General features: G+C 47.7%; 2 protein-coding genes across 3 annotated transcripts; one reads left to right on the top strand and one right to left on the bottom strand.

Annotated features, from left to right (window-relative positions):
- Window positions 1–832: 832 nt before the first annotated feature.
- LOC117142660 (TATA-binding protein-associated factor 172) lies at window positions 833–11,095 on the bottom strand. Its single transcript, XM_033306788.1, has 7 exons — window positions 10,513–11,095; window positions 7,041–7,113; window positions 6,062–6,975; window positions 3,878–5,997; window positions 1,774–3,815; window positions 1,464–1,704; window positions 833–1,404 (listed from the first exon to the last, which is right to left on the bottom strand). Exons 2-7 carry the CDS (start codon window positions 7,049–7,051, stop codon window positions 961–963), a joined length of 5,772 nt encoding a protein of 1,923 aa, XP_033162679.1. The 5' UTR covers window positions 7,052–7,113; window positions 10,513–11,095; the 3' UTR covers window positions 833–960.
- A 331-nt stretch (window positions 11,096–11,426) lies between these two features.
- Window positions 11,427–16,208, top strand: LOC117143179 (SWI/SNF complex subunit SMARCC2). 2 transcript variants are annotated; one of them, XM_033307696.1, is made up of 8 exons: window positions 11,427–11,648; window positions 11,739–11,864; window positions 12,045–12,969; window positions 13,020–13,350; window positions 13,413–14,187; window positions 14,250–14,460; window positions 14,939–15,763; window positions 15,828–16,208. In XM_033307696.1, the coding sequence occupies exons 1-8, from the start codon at window positions 11,532–11,534 to the stop codon at window positions 15,950–15,952; spliced, it is 3,435 nt and encodes a 1,144-aa protein (XP_033163587.1). In that variant the 5' UTR covers window positions 11,427–11,531; the 3' UTR covers window positions 15,953–16,208. The 2 variants fall into 2 exon arrangements, with proteins under 2 accessions (XP_033163587.1, XP_033163586.1); XM_033307695.1 differs by having other exon boundaries at window positions 11,428–11,648; window positions 14,747–15,763; window positions 15,828–16,205.
- The last annotated feature ends 82 nt before the right edge of the window (window positions 16,209–16,290 follow it).

Raw genomic sequence — 16,290 nt, forward strand, 5'->3', positions numbered from 1 at the left:
TGTTTCGGAGTATTGAGACACAGTCTCCATTACGACCGGGTCGCGTTTAGCGCCCCTCGTAGACATAAATAATCTACTCCATGGATGGTGTGCCTATGCCACATAATCCGCAGCCATTTCATCGTGACGGAGCACAGATAAGCCGGGATTTGTATTAATCGAAAGCAAACCAAATTGAAAAATAAATCGAGTATGCTGTGTGGTGGTGGTAAGGGGTCAACTAACTATATTTACTAGCTGGGGCACTTTTAATGGGCTGACACAACTGATAGCCCCATCAAATTTCAAGGTACTAGGGTCACAGCCGACCAGATTCGAATGAGAACAACCGAAAGTACATGTGTACATATTCCTCGCCAGTCGAGCAAATAGCTCTTCTGATAAATGAAACACGAAATCGATTTCAACCGATCGATCTGATAACTTGTGGCCATATCAACGCATTAGTCAATAAAATGAGCCGTGACTATGGAAACAATTGGTCAGGGTGAAATTAGGTGTCTTATTGTGAGGGACAGGCGTAAATGTTTACTAAGCAAATTATGCACACAAACATTAATTTTTCAGGGCAAACAATTTTATTTGCCATTGCTGATAAGAGTGTTTGAAAACATCCAAATTTGAATTCTTTCTTCTGCTCTCTCTGTATTCTCGAAGCACTGCAAACAATTTCCATTCCCAAGCATATTTGATTTCCGATTTTTCCAATCAGCCGTAAAGTATTCTACACTTTTTTTCTTACTCTTCGAAAACTCATACGTCATCGGAAGTGAATTTAAAAGAGCAGCTATTTCCTTTGGTATTCAAATGTGATTGTAAAGATTTGAGCTAAGATGTTTAAATTTTTTTATTTAATTTCAAGCTTTATTAATATTTATTTCTAAAAGTTTCTTTTCGCGATTATAAAGGAACAGATCAACGTACCCTAAAACTGGAAGTCTTGGCGTGGGAAGCAGTAGTCTACTTTTTCAGTGCCTGCACAAAGTTGCCCAAGTCATATTCTTCCTCGTACTGATGCTCGGACCAGAGTTCCGGCAAGTTCTCGATAATGGTGTTCATGGACATGCCGCCCGATGCTGTTCCTGTCACCGCTGATGATCCAGATTCTGCTCCCTTGTCTTTCCCTCCGTTAAAGAGGTCAAAGATCTGCGAGGTGCCCATTGTCTGCAGCGAAGCGTTCTCCGCGCTCACCACAGTGTTGGCGGTGAGTATCTTAAACTTTTGCAGCCCCATGATCTTTTCCTCCAGCGAGTTGCGCGTGATCAGCCGGTAAACATTAACTACTTTCTTCTGACCGATTCGGTGGGCGCGGTCCATAGCCTGCAGATCCTTCATTGGATTCCAGTCGTGCTCGACAAAGATGACCGTATCGGCACCCGTTAGATTGAGACCCAGGCCGCCAACCTAAAAATTTATTTACGATTAAAGTTTGATCAAAACATAAAAGCCAATTTTATGCTTACCATAGTGGTCAGCAGCAGCACATCGATGCTAGGATCGCTGTTGAAGTTATTAACTATATCCTGTCGTTGAGAGGCGGGTACACTGCCGTCCAGCCGCAGATATGTGACGCTGGGCAGATGGCGGCGCAGTAAATCCTGCTCCACAATGTCCAGCATCGCCTTCAGCTGGCAGAAGATTAGCGCCCGATGCTGGCTCACCGACTCCGTCTGCACACCAATGCCGCAGTCAAGGAGAAGTTGCCTGGAAAGGGAAATGAAATATTTTAAATATATACTTTATATTTTAACTGTGTAACGAGAGTGCACTTACTTCAAGGCGGGCAGCTTTGCAGAATGCTCAATGTCGTCCAATGAGCTGTTTGACAACGCCAACTGACTGGTCACCTTTGTGAGCTCCTCGGACTGGCGCAACACCAGCTTGGGATGGTTGCATACGTTCTGCAGGTAGCGAAGCGCTTGGAAAATGTGTGTCTTGGCGCTGAGATTCTCCGTCACCATGGATGCCGACGACGAGTCGCCCAGTTTGTCTAAACAGTCTTTCAGGTGTTTATTGCTAAAATCTTCATACAGTCGCAGCTGGAGCGGACTCAGTTCGCAAAGTAAGTCCTGGGTGATCTTTGGCGGTAGGTCCTTCAGCACATCCTCCTTAACACGGCGCAGCAGGAAGGGCAGGACTTGTCTGTGCAGAGCCTCCATGGCCAGAACTCCAGCTTCCTGCTCCTTGGCAGAGCTCTTCGCATCCCGAGATGACAGAATGGGACGTGAGAAGCGTTGCACGAACTGTTTCTCAGTGCCAAGGAAGCCGGGCATTAGAAAGTCAAACAAGGACCACAACTCCAGCACATTGTTCTGGATGGGCGTTCCGGAGAGGATCAGTCTATGGTTTGCCTTTAATCGCTTTATGGCCTTAGAGCTCTTTGTCTTTCCGTTCTTAATGATATGGCCTTCATCTAGAACGCAATAGTTGAAGTGTATGCCGCTGAAGAAGTCGATGTCCTTGCGCACAGTGTCGTACGATGCCACAACCAGATTACACTTGGTTCCGATCTCACTCCTTAGCTTCTCTCTTCCCACTGGAAATCCATAGTAGTGCAAGGGACGTAGAACGGATCCCTGGTCAAGGAATTTCTCCACCTCGTACACCCAATGACCGGTTAAAGTTGGTGGGCAAATTACCAGACTAGGCAGATTGGCCAAATTGGCTGTCTGACGGTGCATGTGGTCTCCGGCAAGGATGCATATGGTTTGTAGGGTTTTGCCCAACCCCATATCGTCACAAAGAATGCCGTGTAGATTGTATTTGTTCAGGAACCACAGCCAGTTGATGCCGGCTTGCTGATAGCAGCGCAGTTCCACACTTATTGGTACCGGAACCTTATAATTGGGAATGCTCTTTGGATTGAAAAGATAGTCGAGAAACTCACGGTCACGCGTTTTGCGCGCCTGCAGCGGATCGCTTTTTAATTGCTCCGTCTTTCCGTCCAGGGGCATTAACTGGACGAGATTTGCAAAGCAGTGCGTGGAAAGCAATCGCACTGACTCATCCGGATCGCTCATGGCGCCCAGTAGAGGCACCACCAGCAGCACGATGTAGGGCACTACTTTTATCTGCAGCCGGCTGACCACGCGTTCGATAGCCTCTATGGCTCCTTGTCGCTCTATAAGTTGCTCAATCTTCCCAAGCAGCGGTAGCAGATCGTGAACCACAAACTGCATAGTCTGGCAAGCATCGATCTCGGCCAGCACGGCGATGCATCGAGCAGCCATGTGTCGGACTGCCTTAAGAGGATGGCAAACGATAAAGCCAAGAGAGGGCAAAAGGGCAAACATCTGAGGATGCAATGCAACATGTAGATGGGGGGCTGCTGTCTCAATAAGCTGCATGGAGCTGACAAGCTCATTGCACACTCCCAGATCTGGAAGGAGGTTGCCCAATCGCCAGTCGTGAGCTTCTTTTACGAACTGCTCCACCTTGCCAAACATTAGCTGTTGGAAAACAGCCACCTTTTCAATGATTTGCTCTCCAAATATCCTGCACAGCTTTTCTATGGCACATGCCGCTCCCAGGCGCTGTACGCGGCATTGCTTCGCCTCCGCCTCCTTGGCTTGCTGCGCCTTTAGCTCAATGTGAGTAGTGGCGTTGGTTGCGGACAATATTTCGCCAGTGGGCGGTCGTCCGGGGCCCCTGGGGGCCGTAGTAGCAGTGGGGGTTGTTGCACCGCCCGCACCGCTTCGCGTGTTAGCGGTTGTCACTGTCTGTTGAAGTGCCAGTGTAAGGATACCATAGTAAACACAATTATTAATAACCTCAGACGAAACTGGCGTCTGTTTGAGGGTTTCTGGTGGCATTACCTAAAAGAGATTTAATGAACAAATAAGCAAATTGAGTTATAAACAAGCTAACTCCAACTTACCAGTTTGGGAGTGAATTCGGGATCGCTCCGTAACAGCGTACAAAGGTTGTTTAAAATCTTGCTATTTGGACTAGGATTTCTATCACAGACCTGATCCATAAGGTGGACCAGGAACTCGGCAGACAGCTGCTGCAGCTGGAGGCACTGCTCCCGCTTGATGGACTCCATTAATGGCTTGACCACCGGGTTCAGCTTATCGGGCAGGCAGTGAAGAGCGCAGATGGCGCCAGCGAGTGCTGCCTGAGCACTGACATGATAGGCGCTTTGCTCACTGGTTGTCTGCTGGTAGGAGGCCTGAAGGCTGCGTCGACGCTCCTCTAGCATGTCTAAAACTTTCGGCTTGAGGGGATAAGAACGCACATTTTCGCTTAGCGTAGTTGCCACTGCCTCGATTTGATCTAGAGTAAGGATCTTGGCGTTGTTGAAATCGTTAATCGGGATTTTGTTCTGCTTCAGCGTAGCAATAAAGTCTTGTGCCTCTTGTAGTAGTCGGGTCAGTGAAATGGCCACCTCATCGTAGTAGACGTACTCGCTTACACACTGGTGTAACTTTTCCTGCAGATTAGGCGGTCCTGGGCGTACTGGCTCGTCTTCTAGCGCCCAAAACGCAATGATGAGCCCGCACACGATACGCTGGACAGCGGAGTGAGCATTAAGATGACCCAATAGTACTTTTGTATAACAGTCTGTGGGACTCTCTGTTTGTGGGGTATACACCACTCCCGGTGCTGGCTGAACCAAGTAATGAGAAAGCGCACCCAGTGCCCGAGATGAGGAAATCCGAGCTCGCATAAAATTAGCATCCCGCACATCCAAAGGCGTGGCCTCGCTACCACCAAGGTACAACTTCAATGAGGCGTTTGAATGCGCTAGAATGTTACCGCCCAATTCGTCACCTATGCGGGGCGTTCGTTTTCGGGATGCGCTCCCTGGTGTGCTTGTATCTCCACCAGCTCTGATCAGCACTGCTGCATCGAAAGCCAATCTAGGTGGCTGCATTGAAAGGCATATCCAGGACGACACGAATGGACAGGCAGCATGCAACAGCGCACCCAAATCTGCATGCTCGATCAGATTGGACCACACCTGACGGGCTAGTGCCTGGATATCCGCCTGCGGCTCCACCAGGATGCGTTGATATATGTGACGCAAGGCCTGCTGCAGCAATTGCCACTTCCAGTCCCTGACTCCAAAGTTAAGTTTCATTTTCTCCTTATCCGCTTCCTCTTTAACTTGATTTTCATCTTTGGCCTCGGATTTGACCCTATCCGCACTCGTCAAGGTTATAAGCGTCTTCAGCGTTGACCTCCGCACCGAACTAGTGCTATGGGAAAGAAAAGGCCACAGGCGCGGTACCAAAATGGCCATCGGCTCCATCTCCACCCAACAGGCAGCGTTTGGCAGGCATAGAATGGCCGCTAACAGCCCCATGAAACTGTTGCATGCGGACGTGAGTTCATCTTGGTCCAATAGTAGGTCCCACAACATTTTAACGATGGAGGATACTTGCGCCGGATTTAATAGCTTCGGCAGCCAGGAAGAAACTGGAATCAGGGTTGCGGCAGCCACCGCTCCGACATCATCCACAGCATCCAGCAGACCGATGAGGATGTTTGAAATCGACTGGGGCAAATAGATGGGCAGCAGCTCCTCACGTACCACAAACACATACTTCAGGCCAAGTAGTCCACCATGCCGCACTTCCCACTCGTTCTTGTGCTGGATGAGCTGAAGCAGAATGTCCACGATTCGTTGAACCTTGGACGCCTCGATCTCCTTGACCAAGGTACCCAGTACTTGGGCGCAGGTCTCGCGAACCGGTGCCACCACCTGATCCGAGACAAAGTCACCAAACCGATCCAGACAAAGCACACAGAGCAGGCGCAGGGCAGCATCCTCTAGCCAGCGGCTATGTGCTTCGTCCATCTGTTCGCGAGTCTGTAGTACTGCCTTTCCAGCTCCTTGAGCGTGCTGATTTATCAGCTCCCTTAAAGCTGTTGCCGCCCCGTGGCGCACCTCCCATTTGGCGTGAAAGAGATCAATGAAGAGACGTGAGCAGAAGTTCTCCAGTGGCCAGGAGACGGCATCCACCCAAGTGCCTGTGGCATCTGGCACAGCAGCTGAAATATATATGAAAAAGTCAATTTAATAAAATGTAATCAACGTTTTATCTGGGCCACCCACCATTTAAACTATAGAAGATTTCCTGCCGATCCGTTGACTTAAGTTTCTTTTTTTCGGGTTCTTCTAATGCAGCACCAGTGGTGCCATTACTGCTGTGGTTGCTGCCAGTACTATGATTGCTGTTGGAGTTCCTCCGGCTGCAAGTTGGCGTAACTGCGGTGGCAGAACATCCGCTTGTATTTTGGCGAGCCTTGCGCTTGGCCCTGTTCATCTCACGGCAACTAAGTGGAGCTTGGCCAGATCCGTTCGCCGCTGGCTTTATGTTGAGTAAGTGCTCGACTGGAAGCTTTTCTGCGTTGACATTGTAAGTGCTGCCACTCCTGGTAAGTGCTACGTCCTCGTCTGTTATCATATCGGTAAGATTAACGCCCAGCTTGGCGGCCGTGGTCAGACCCAGTTTGTCGTTCAGCACCGCACGCTGGCGGCTTAGACGACTGGCTAGACTTCTGTCCTCCTCCCCGCCGCCACTAGCCGGTTGCTCCTCCTGCACATCAAACTCGTTGCCCTCGGAGCCAATGAGTCTGGCACCTTTGTGGAGGATTTGCTGCAGATCGAACTCATCAAAGCTAAGTAGTCGCTCGCTGGCCGTTGTCGAGTTGGAACCACTTGACTGGCAGCTGTCCTCTTCTGCTGCCGCTGCAGCTGTGGCAGTATTACTAGCGCAACGCTCCTTCTTGGGCAGCGCATGGAGTTCCGGCTGCCAGGGCGGTACTTGCTTTAGTATGGCCTCAACGGTCTGGGCTGCAGCTATCCGTGTCTCCCAGGACGTACTGTGCAGGTAGCCTACCAATCTGTTTAGCAGAGCATGCAACTCGTGTGGATAAAGCTTTTGGACCTCACCAATCTGCTTGGCGGCCGCCTGGCGAGTGGCCGCTGTGGAGCCGGTCTCCAGTAGAATGAACAGCCGATCAAGTCTGCAAGGGATGTTGAATACAGTTAGAAATTTAAATCTTGGAGTTTTGATAATTGACAAACATACCTAGATGTCATTATACAATGGTAATTTGTGGTTCTTTTTGTGATCCGTTGATATAATAATCTAAGTAACTAATCTGGAAATAAAAATAAATACATTATTTAATATGGTATACAATATGTTATGTTATATAAAGTATACATTGGGGCATAAATAAAATTGAAGCACTGTTTATTAAATATTTTCGTATTTCCCCACTTAGGAAAGTGGTCCCTCGTAACATCTATTATTTAAGTGAGTCAGAAAAATAACAAGTCAATACATTCATATAACAGTCAATTGATAATAGAATTAAGCGAATCATTTGATGGAATGTTGTCTCTATAGCGCTAAATAAATAAGAATGTTAGTAACCGTACTAAATTGCTTAATACTAGTACTCAGTGGTCAATAAAATATGGAACTACTATATTCCTCAAGGAAGTTTGAATAATATTTCAAAGGAATCGAATTGCTCTCGATTGAAGATACTTCTTTTTAAGTATTTTACGTCCAAACACCTGTTCGACCATTCATCCCAAAGAAGAACTGTGAACATCCACGCGAACTGTGACACAATTGCAAATTAAAAATTAACCAATTAGTACGATTTGATTAATTCCATTCACAATGTAGTATACCTTAGAATGACCGCATAGCTCAGCACGACGACGCCTGTCGCAATCTCAAAATTTAGCCTTTCCCACCGCAATCCAATCGACCAATAAAGACTGGACACGTGGCCGCGGAAGGCTAAAGACATGGACGACCGAGTCGGTGCTGGTATGGATTTCCTGGGAGGCATTATTAAGCTCCGCCACCAAGTGGGGTTAGGCTGTGTAAATTGAGTCACTCGACGCGAATGGCGAATAATGACTTCGTTGTGGCCGCTGAGGCGTTCTTAACAGCTTAGAGCAGAACGTGACAATTGAGCAAATTACGGCATTTCCATATTCCATATTCCGGACTAGTGCCCCCATATTACGTACGAACGCCAAGGGGCCCAAACGATTCGCCTGGCTTAGAGCCCGTTCGCCTCGAAATATTACAAGGAGATTATCGATATTCCAAAGTGACACATACTTTTACTCTCGACGCTTTCAGTTTTGAATGCCTGTTATCAATGCAGCGCGTTGTGGGTGATAAGAAATTGCAAAAAACCACGGTTCACTGAACCGTTTTGAGAATACATTTACATTTACGTTTAGAATAAATAATAACGAAACACGGTGAGTCTTCAAGGCACGTGCAGATTTATTGACAATGTTTATCCATCCACAAGTAATCAAGCCAATAAAGCACACACACACACACTTACATAAACAATAAAGAAATACATAATATTAAAAACGACGTAAATGTCATAATGAAATCGTTTGTACATATGGCATGTCGCTTGGCTTTGTCCGACCAACCATAAAGCCAATTTATCGGCGACAAATCTGCTGTACTTCGATTTGTCAGCGACCTTGTCGAAGCCACCCACTGAGGCGGGGGGTTGGGATGGGGATTGGGATTGGATCGGCATGGATTGGATGCAGGAAAATGCCCCGTCGGCTGGGTAATTAAATTTCCATTAGATGAACATCGATAGAAAAAATCGCAGTCATCAATGTGGTTGGTCGTCATAGTAACGAAACGCACTGTGAGAACGTATGTAGCTAAATCTCTCTTAATTACAACAGTATTTAGCAATGCAGATAATTAAGTTCTTTGCCACTTTTAAATTAAATCTTCACAAAATTTGATCTTTTAAAAGGGGAATCGTTATGAGTGTTTTACGATATTAGACTATGTTTTTGCCATATTGATTTTAGCCTGTTTTGCGTGTCGCGCATTTACTTTATACCTGTCCTTTGGACGATAAGCCACGAATATGTTCACTTTTTCATTATCACCAAATGGCTCTCGTAAAGTAACGATTAGGCTAGGCCAAGTGTGTTTCGAATTTTTTTGTGGCAAGTTCTGTGAGCTTTTTTTTATTTATAGACGCTTGTATTCTACAGATTAAAACGGGCCTGCGGAAATGCTGGGTCATTTGTTTACACTAAAGATAAGCGCGACTATTTCCCGTGCCATGTCGCTTGATCATCGAAAATAAATTAATTATATGTATATAAATACATGATTTTGTCACACTTGACTAAGTTTATATTGTAATGGAGGGTATTTTTATTTAAGCCTAAGCTAGATTAGCTCATAGTCCGCCCACTTATTACTATCATAATTCCCAGCGAAGGGGTGATTTCTATGGAGCTCTGTGTGTTTATTGCTTGGGGAAATACAAATTGTTTTAATTCAATAGAGTACATATTATGAGATCAATGGGTCATCTGCTCAAATTCGCCGAAAATTCGGCATTGATCGCGCCATATGTTTTTTATATGCGAAGAGTTCAATATTTGCACCATATTTGGCCAATATTGGAACAGCTGTTGCTGCGTATTTTGCACAATGCACGAAATACTGATCGGTATCGAATTAATGGAGCCGAATGACAAACAACGGGCTGTTTAACGCAAGCAGCATCATCGCATCGCGACGCCGCAGTCAAGTTCGGCAAGTAAACTTTGGATATTCAAATGTTCTTTAAGAAACTGTGACAAATGTCGCTGATGTTGCGAACCGCGGGAAAATGGCAAATGCGAAAAAGCTGAAAAGGCCGAGCGCCGCCTTTTGAAACTAGTTCAGGTGCCCTACCCCAAGTTGTTGGTAGCAAAAGAGAGAGGGAAGCGGCGACTGCAGTCGATTACGGCAGCGGACCATAAATAAATACAGGTGCTTGTACCGCCTGGCATTGTAGTGCACAGTGAGAAATTCACTGAAATGTATACTGAAGATTGGTAGTAGTACGGTAACATAAGAATTTTTTAATTACTTTGTATACCAAATACAATCAAATAATATTTCATGCATCAAAATAGAGTGAGGCTTAAATTTAATAACTATCTTCAATAGCAATAGTATTAAATATCATGAAACCACATGCTTATTTCTTTCCGTGCACTAAACGTATCGTAATGTGGACGTGGACAGCAAACGCAGGGATTATTGTTAAATGCCACCCACTGAAATCGGAAAAAGAGCCCGATGAATGAACAAATGGACGACACAAATAGCGGCTGGCGAATTGGGCAATGTGCTGCGACTAAAAATACGCGCACTAGAACGGGCTGCCAAGATGAGAGAGACAAGAAGGCGAACACAAAGAACTAGTGGTAGACCAAGTTTTTGTAAAGGATTTCCGCTGTTTTGCTGCGTTGGCGCCCACCTCCTCTATCGCTCTCTCTCTCTCTCTTGAGCGCTCTGCTCTCTTATCAATAAACAGAGTGGCCCCTTGGCCCCACTCTATCTATCTCTTTCGCACGCACACACGCAAGCGGAAGCGATAAGTGGCTGCCATATAAATACTGTTGCAATCGAGGATAAGAATTTGGGGATTCCTTATGTTCCTATTCGCATCCCCACTCCCGATCCCGAGTGTTATATCACTTACCTTTGGCAATGGTTGCTCTCTCTCTCTCTCTCTTCCTCTTCGCTTCGCCTTTGCTCTTCTCTCCACTCTACGCACTCCTCTTTCTAGTTCCCTTCGCGGTGCGGTAGCAGTCAGCTTATGTGGGGCGCCCACTCACAATTCAACTCATGCGCTCTGCATTTTCTAATTGAATTGTTTGCTCTAAAACTGTACAATCGATGCTGCGTTACTATAGCCGTGCGTATGTGTATGTTTTGGCCACGGAAAGGGGTACTGGATACTGCTTTTCGCCAGCAGCGTCACAAATCAATCCAATCGCTTTTGCTTTCTTCCTACTCACTCGCACTCACGCACCATTGACTTTTTATTTTCACGCACACTGGCACACTCGCGACGGACACACGGATGGGAATCCGGCGTTGCGAATTACGGCAGAATTCGATTTACGGCAATTGTCGTTGGCGGGCGTGGGCAGTCAATGTTTTAACTTAACACTGGGCTTCACGCTTATGCAAACACACTCCGACAGCACAATATTTTTAAGTTTTCGGTTCCCAGCAGCCATGTTAGCGCGATGGAGTCGCATTTATATGTGCGGCCTGACTATCGTGGTGCATCGGTTTTTAGGTGGCGCGAGCGGGACGCCGATAGAGCACAACGACCAGTGTGACCAGATGGCGATATTCAATTAGCGCGAAATTATCACATAATAGCTTGTGCTCACTGAGATGTGAAGCTAACTGACACGTTAGCTAGCTATAGCTTTTCCGAAGTCTATATAAATCCCTAAACAGCTAATACGTTTCCTTGTCAATTTATATATAGTTTCAATCACTAATAGATTTATATTATTATAACCTCAGTAAAAACAGATTAATATGATGATAACTTTCAGTGGAGATAGACGAAATATCGATTACGACTGTCACAACGACATCGATTTACATACCATCCCTATTTTATCAACGCAGCGTTTATTGGCTTTTTGGCGTGGAAAAGTGAAAAAATAATTGACAAAAAGACCACAAAAGTGCCGCAACATGAACACACTGGGTCCTAAAAAGGACGGAAGTCCGAATATAGACTTTTTCCAGTCGCCGGAGACGCTGCAGGGCTTCGAATCGATTCGCCAGTGGCTGCAGAAGAACTGCAAGAAGGTGCGTGCCAACAACAACGCCGCCGCAAACAAAAATGGCGCTGTCAGGAGGCGAAAAAAGACGATTTACTCACAACCTTAATTATTGCAGTATTTGGCCCACAGTTCGGAGCCCATCACGAAGGAGTCTTTGGCCCAATTGCTCATCCACTTCCTGCAGTATGTGGAAGCGAAGCTGGGCAAGAATTCTGCGGATCCGCCGGCAACCAGAATTCCGGTTAGTATTGTTAGTGCCTGCTTTTGGTGAGGGGGATAGGGTGCCCCGTGTTGCGTGTGTACACGTAAATATTAACCCTCTAATGGCCAAATGTGGACCACTAGCTTATATTTTGTATTTAGCTATATGATTTACGTTCATTATAAAATATATATCTAATAATCGTACCACCCACCCCAGATGCGCTGCTTTCTTGACTTCAAGAGCGGCGGTGGTCTGTGCATCATCTTCTCGACCATGTTCCGTTTCCGGGCCGAGCAACGCGGCAAGAAGTTCGACTTCTCTATTGGCAAGAATCCCACGCGCAAGGATCCCAACATCCAGCTGCTGATCGAGATTGAGCAGGCGTTGGTCGAGGCGGACTTGTATCGCATACCGTACATCTATATTCGGCCGGAGATTGAAAAGGGCTTCGAGGGAAAACTGCGCGAGATCCTGGACAATCGGCGGGTAGAGATTGTGTCGGACGAGGAGGACGCCACCCATATCGTCTATCCCGTCGTGGACCCACATCCCGACGAGTATGCGCGGCCCATTTTCAAGCGCGGCGGACATGTGATGCTGCATTGGTACTACTTCCCCGAGTCCTACGATTCATGGGTTGTGAATAACTTTGACCTGCCGGATCACATTCCGGAGAATCCCGAGTCACCGGCGGAACGATGGCGTGTGTCTGCATCCTGGATCGTGGACCTGGAGCAGTACAATGAGTGGATGGCCGAGGAGGACTACGAAGTTGACGAACAGGGCAAGAAGAAGACGCACAAACAGCGTATATCAATAGACGACATCATGTCCTTCGGCGACGAGAAGAAGAAGCCTGCTACCAGCTCGGGCGGAGGCAAGCAGAAGAGACGCCGTTCACCATCTCCCGCCACTTCGGCATCCACCTCAAAGCCCGGCAAGCGTAAGCGTTCTCCCGCCGTGGTGCACAAAAAGTTGCGCAACGACGATGATGACGAGGACTTAACCCGCGATCTGGATGATCCGCCGGCCGAGCCCAATGTTCAGGAGGTTCATAAGGCAAACGCCGCCTTGCAGTCCACCGCCAGTCCAGCTCCGGGCGGTAAATCTCGTGGCGACAACGACATGATGCCCATTAAAGGTATGTTTTGTAATCTGACATCTGCATGGACTAAACAAACTGATATCTAGGTGGCACTATGACCGATCTGGATGACGAAATGACTGGAGGAAGCGCTGCTCAAGCCATGTCTACCGGAGATGGGGAAAACTCGCAGACAGGCAAGACAAGTGATAACAGCAACACGCAGGAATTCTCTTCATCGGCCAAGGAGGATATGGAGGATAATGTGACCGAGCAGACGCACCACATTATCGTGCCCTCGTACTCGGCTTGGTTTGACTACAACTCCATCCATGTGATCGAGAAACGGGCTATGCCGGAATTCTTTAACAGCAAGAATAAGTCAAAGACACCGGAAATCTATATGGCCTACAGGAATTTTATGATTGATACGTACAGGTAGGTTGAAGCTTCATTTCTTTGGCGGCAAATAGTTTTGAAAATGTTACTTACTATTTCAGGCTCAATCCGACGGAGTATTTGACCAGCACAGCTTGTAGGCGCAATCTTGCCGGAGATGTGTGCGCCATTATGCGGGTACACGCCTTCTTGGAGCAGTGGGGCCTGATTAACTACCAGATCGATGCGGATGTCCGCCCCACCCCAATGGGTCCACCACCTACCTCACACTTCCACATTCTTTCGGATACGCCATCGGGTCTACAGTCCATAAATCCGCAAAAAACGCAACAGCCGTCGGCGGCAAAGACGCTGTTGGATCTGGACAAAAAGCCATTGGGTAAAGATGGTGGCCTGGAATTGGGCGATAAAAGTGGTCTGACTAGCATCAAGACAGAGGCTCTAGAGAATGGCGCTGCCGGAGGATTAAGTTCCGGAGTGAGCCAGTTTGGACTCAAGCTGGATCAGTACGCAAAGAAGCCGGCGGCCATGAGGAATCGCACGGCGGCAAGCATGGCTCGTGAATGGACCGATCAGGAGACTCTGCTTTTGCTTGAGGGCTTGGAAATGCACAAGGACGATTGGAACAAGGTCTGCGAGCACGTTGGATCTCGCACCCAAGACGAGTGCATTCTGCATTTCCTCCGACTTCCCATCGAGGACCCGTATCTAGAGGATGATGGCGGCTTCCTGGGCCCCTTGGCTTGCCAACCCATTCCGTTCAGCAAGAGTGGCAATCCCATTATGTCCACCGTCGCATTCCTGGCATCAGTGGTCGATCCTCGCGTTGCCGCTGCAGCAGCAAAGGCTGCCATGGAGGAATTTGCAGCCATTAAGGTAGTTACATTTTAGTCAGGTTTAAACGATGATTTTAACATCTAATCTAAAACTTATGCTAGGATGAGGTTCCCGCCACAATAATGGACAACCATATGAAAAACGTGGAAAAGGCTTCGGCAGGTGGTAAGTTTAATCCGAACTTTGGGCTGGCCAACAGTGGAATCGCAGGAACCGGAAACGACAAGGACGATGAAGAGGGCAAGGAGGGTGGCGCATCTGCATCCGCTGGCGGCTCTGATGAGGAAATGAAGGACCTAAGCAAAAAAGACGGTAAGCCAAAAAATTAGAAATTGGTAAAGGGGGTTTATGGATGTTGGTTTAGGGAAAAGTCGCTAAATCGAGCGAGTTTTCTCTTAATCGATTGTAAAGGGAATTTACTCAATTGTTGGTTCTGCATTTGTTTGTTTTGTTGAACTCTTGTGTTGCTTTCATTCAAAATTCGCAATGTGTTCACCATTTGGCACTGTATTCGTATATTGTTTCGTTTTTGTGTTGCGCCCAATCTACCAAACTTACATCAACACCACAACCACCAAATAACAAACAACAACCACAGACGATGCCAAGTCCAAAGACAATACAAAATCGGATAAGACCAACACGAACACAGACTCGAGTTGCACATCATCATCAGCGACAGGCAACACCAACAACACTGACAAGAAACCAAAGGAGTCGTCCGGCTCCTCGCCTTCGGGCGACAAGTCAGCCACCAAGTCAGACAAATCAAACAAATCCTCACCCACAGAAACCGCAGCATCCGCAAGTGGCGGCGAAGTGGACATCAAGACGGAGGACAGCAGCGGCGATGGCGAGACTAAGGACGGCACTGAGGCCAAAGAGGGATCGGGAACCGGCACAGGGCCTTTGGCGGTGGCAAAGGAAGGAACATTTAGCGAAAATAATATGCAGACTGCGGCGGCGGCAGCTTTGGCATCGGCAGCAGTTAAAGCCAAACACCTGGCTGCCCTGGAGGAGCGTAAGATCAAATCCCTGGTGGCGCTCCTCGTTGAGACTCAGATGAAGAAGCTGGAGATCAAATTGCGCCACTTTGAGGAACTGGAGGCCACCATGGAGCGGGAGCGCGAGGGATTGGAGTACCAGCGTCAGCAGCTGATCACAGAGCGTCAGCAATTCCATCTGGAGCAGCTGAAGGCAGCCGAGTTCCGAGCGCGCCAGCAAGCACATCATCGTCTTCAGCAAGAGCTCCAAGGCCAGGCGGCCGCGGGATCAATGATCTTGCAGCAGCAACAGCAGCTACCACAGGCCCAGCAGCCCCAGCAACAACAGCAATCACTGCCGCCGCATCCGCACCTGGCGCAGCAGCAACAGCTGCCTCCGCATCCGCACCAGTTGCCGCCGCAGTCCCAGCCGCTAGCGGGTCCCACCGCCCAGCACCAGCCGTTGCCTCCGCACGTAGTGTCGTCGCCCAACGGTGCTCCCTTTGCAGCGCCACCGATTTCGCTCACGGGAGGACTCCCACCAGGCGCACCCACGGCCATTGTCACGAATCCGAGCGACCAAACCGGACCAGTCGCAGCGGGAGCGCAATCTCAAGCACCTACACCAATGGGTAAGAGCACTTACGAATGACAATTCATAAACTATGGTACTTAGACATCTAACTCCCGCCATAGATACCACACCGCCAAGCAGCGGTCCAGTGCCAGATGCCAACGCACCGCCGGGATCGGCAATCCCACCAGGCGGCATTCCTCCGGCGAACTCTGCTCCCATCGCCGGCGTAGCTCCCTCTTCTTAACTCTTACTCATAAGCCAGGAAACGTTAAAGTAAATAGCTCTAAGTCGTACGCTCTCAGTATGTATTATGTATACTCCACTTTAAGCCCAACTCTTGTGTGTAATCTGAAGGAGATGCACTACATCTTGACGCGTCTCCAGTTTTGTGAAAGTTTCGTTTCGTGTCCGGTCGCGTTAACAAGCAATTGCACAAATATTTTGAACAAAGTTTCAAAGCCGAAAAATTGGCATTCAATAAAAATTTATTTAAACTACGAGTGGAAGTTATTCGTTTATTTTTACAAAAGCAAAAGCTTTTAACTTACTTGAACCGCACTCAAAGCGGAGTAATCAAGTAAA

Source organism: Drosophila mauritiana, chromosome 3R, assembly GCF_004382145.1.
Source record: "Drosophila mauritiana strain mau12 chromosome 3R, ASM438214v1, whole genome shotgun sequence".
NCBI lineage: Eukaryota > Metazoa > Arthropoda > Insecta > Diptera > Drosophilidae > Drosophila > Drosophila mauritiana.

Bases quoted from the DNA above. Each gene is read 5' to 3' on its own strand.
- LOC117142660 (XM_033306788.1), bottom strand. The intron at 5,998-6,061 runs GTGGGTGGCCCA...TATATATTTCAG, and splicing joins AATCTTCTATAGTTTAAATG to CTGCTGTGCCAGATGCCACA. The intron at 1,405-1,463 runs GTAAGCATAAAA...ATAAATTTTTAG, and splicing joins TGCTGCTGCTGACCACTATG to GTTGGCGGCCTGGGTCTCAA.
- LOC117143179 (XM_033307695.1), top strand. From the start codon at position 11,532: ATGAACACACTGGGTCCTAAAAAGGACGGAAGTCCGAATATAGACTTT. The intron at 12,970-13,019 runs GTATGTTTTGTA...ACTGATATCTAG, and splicing joins CGACATGATGCCCATTAAAG to GTGGCACTATGACCGATCTG. The intron at 14,188-14,249 runs GTAGTTACATTT...AACTTATGCTAG, and splicing joins AGGAATTTGCAGCCATTAAG to GATGAGGTTCCCGCCACAAT.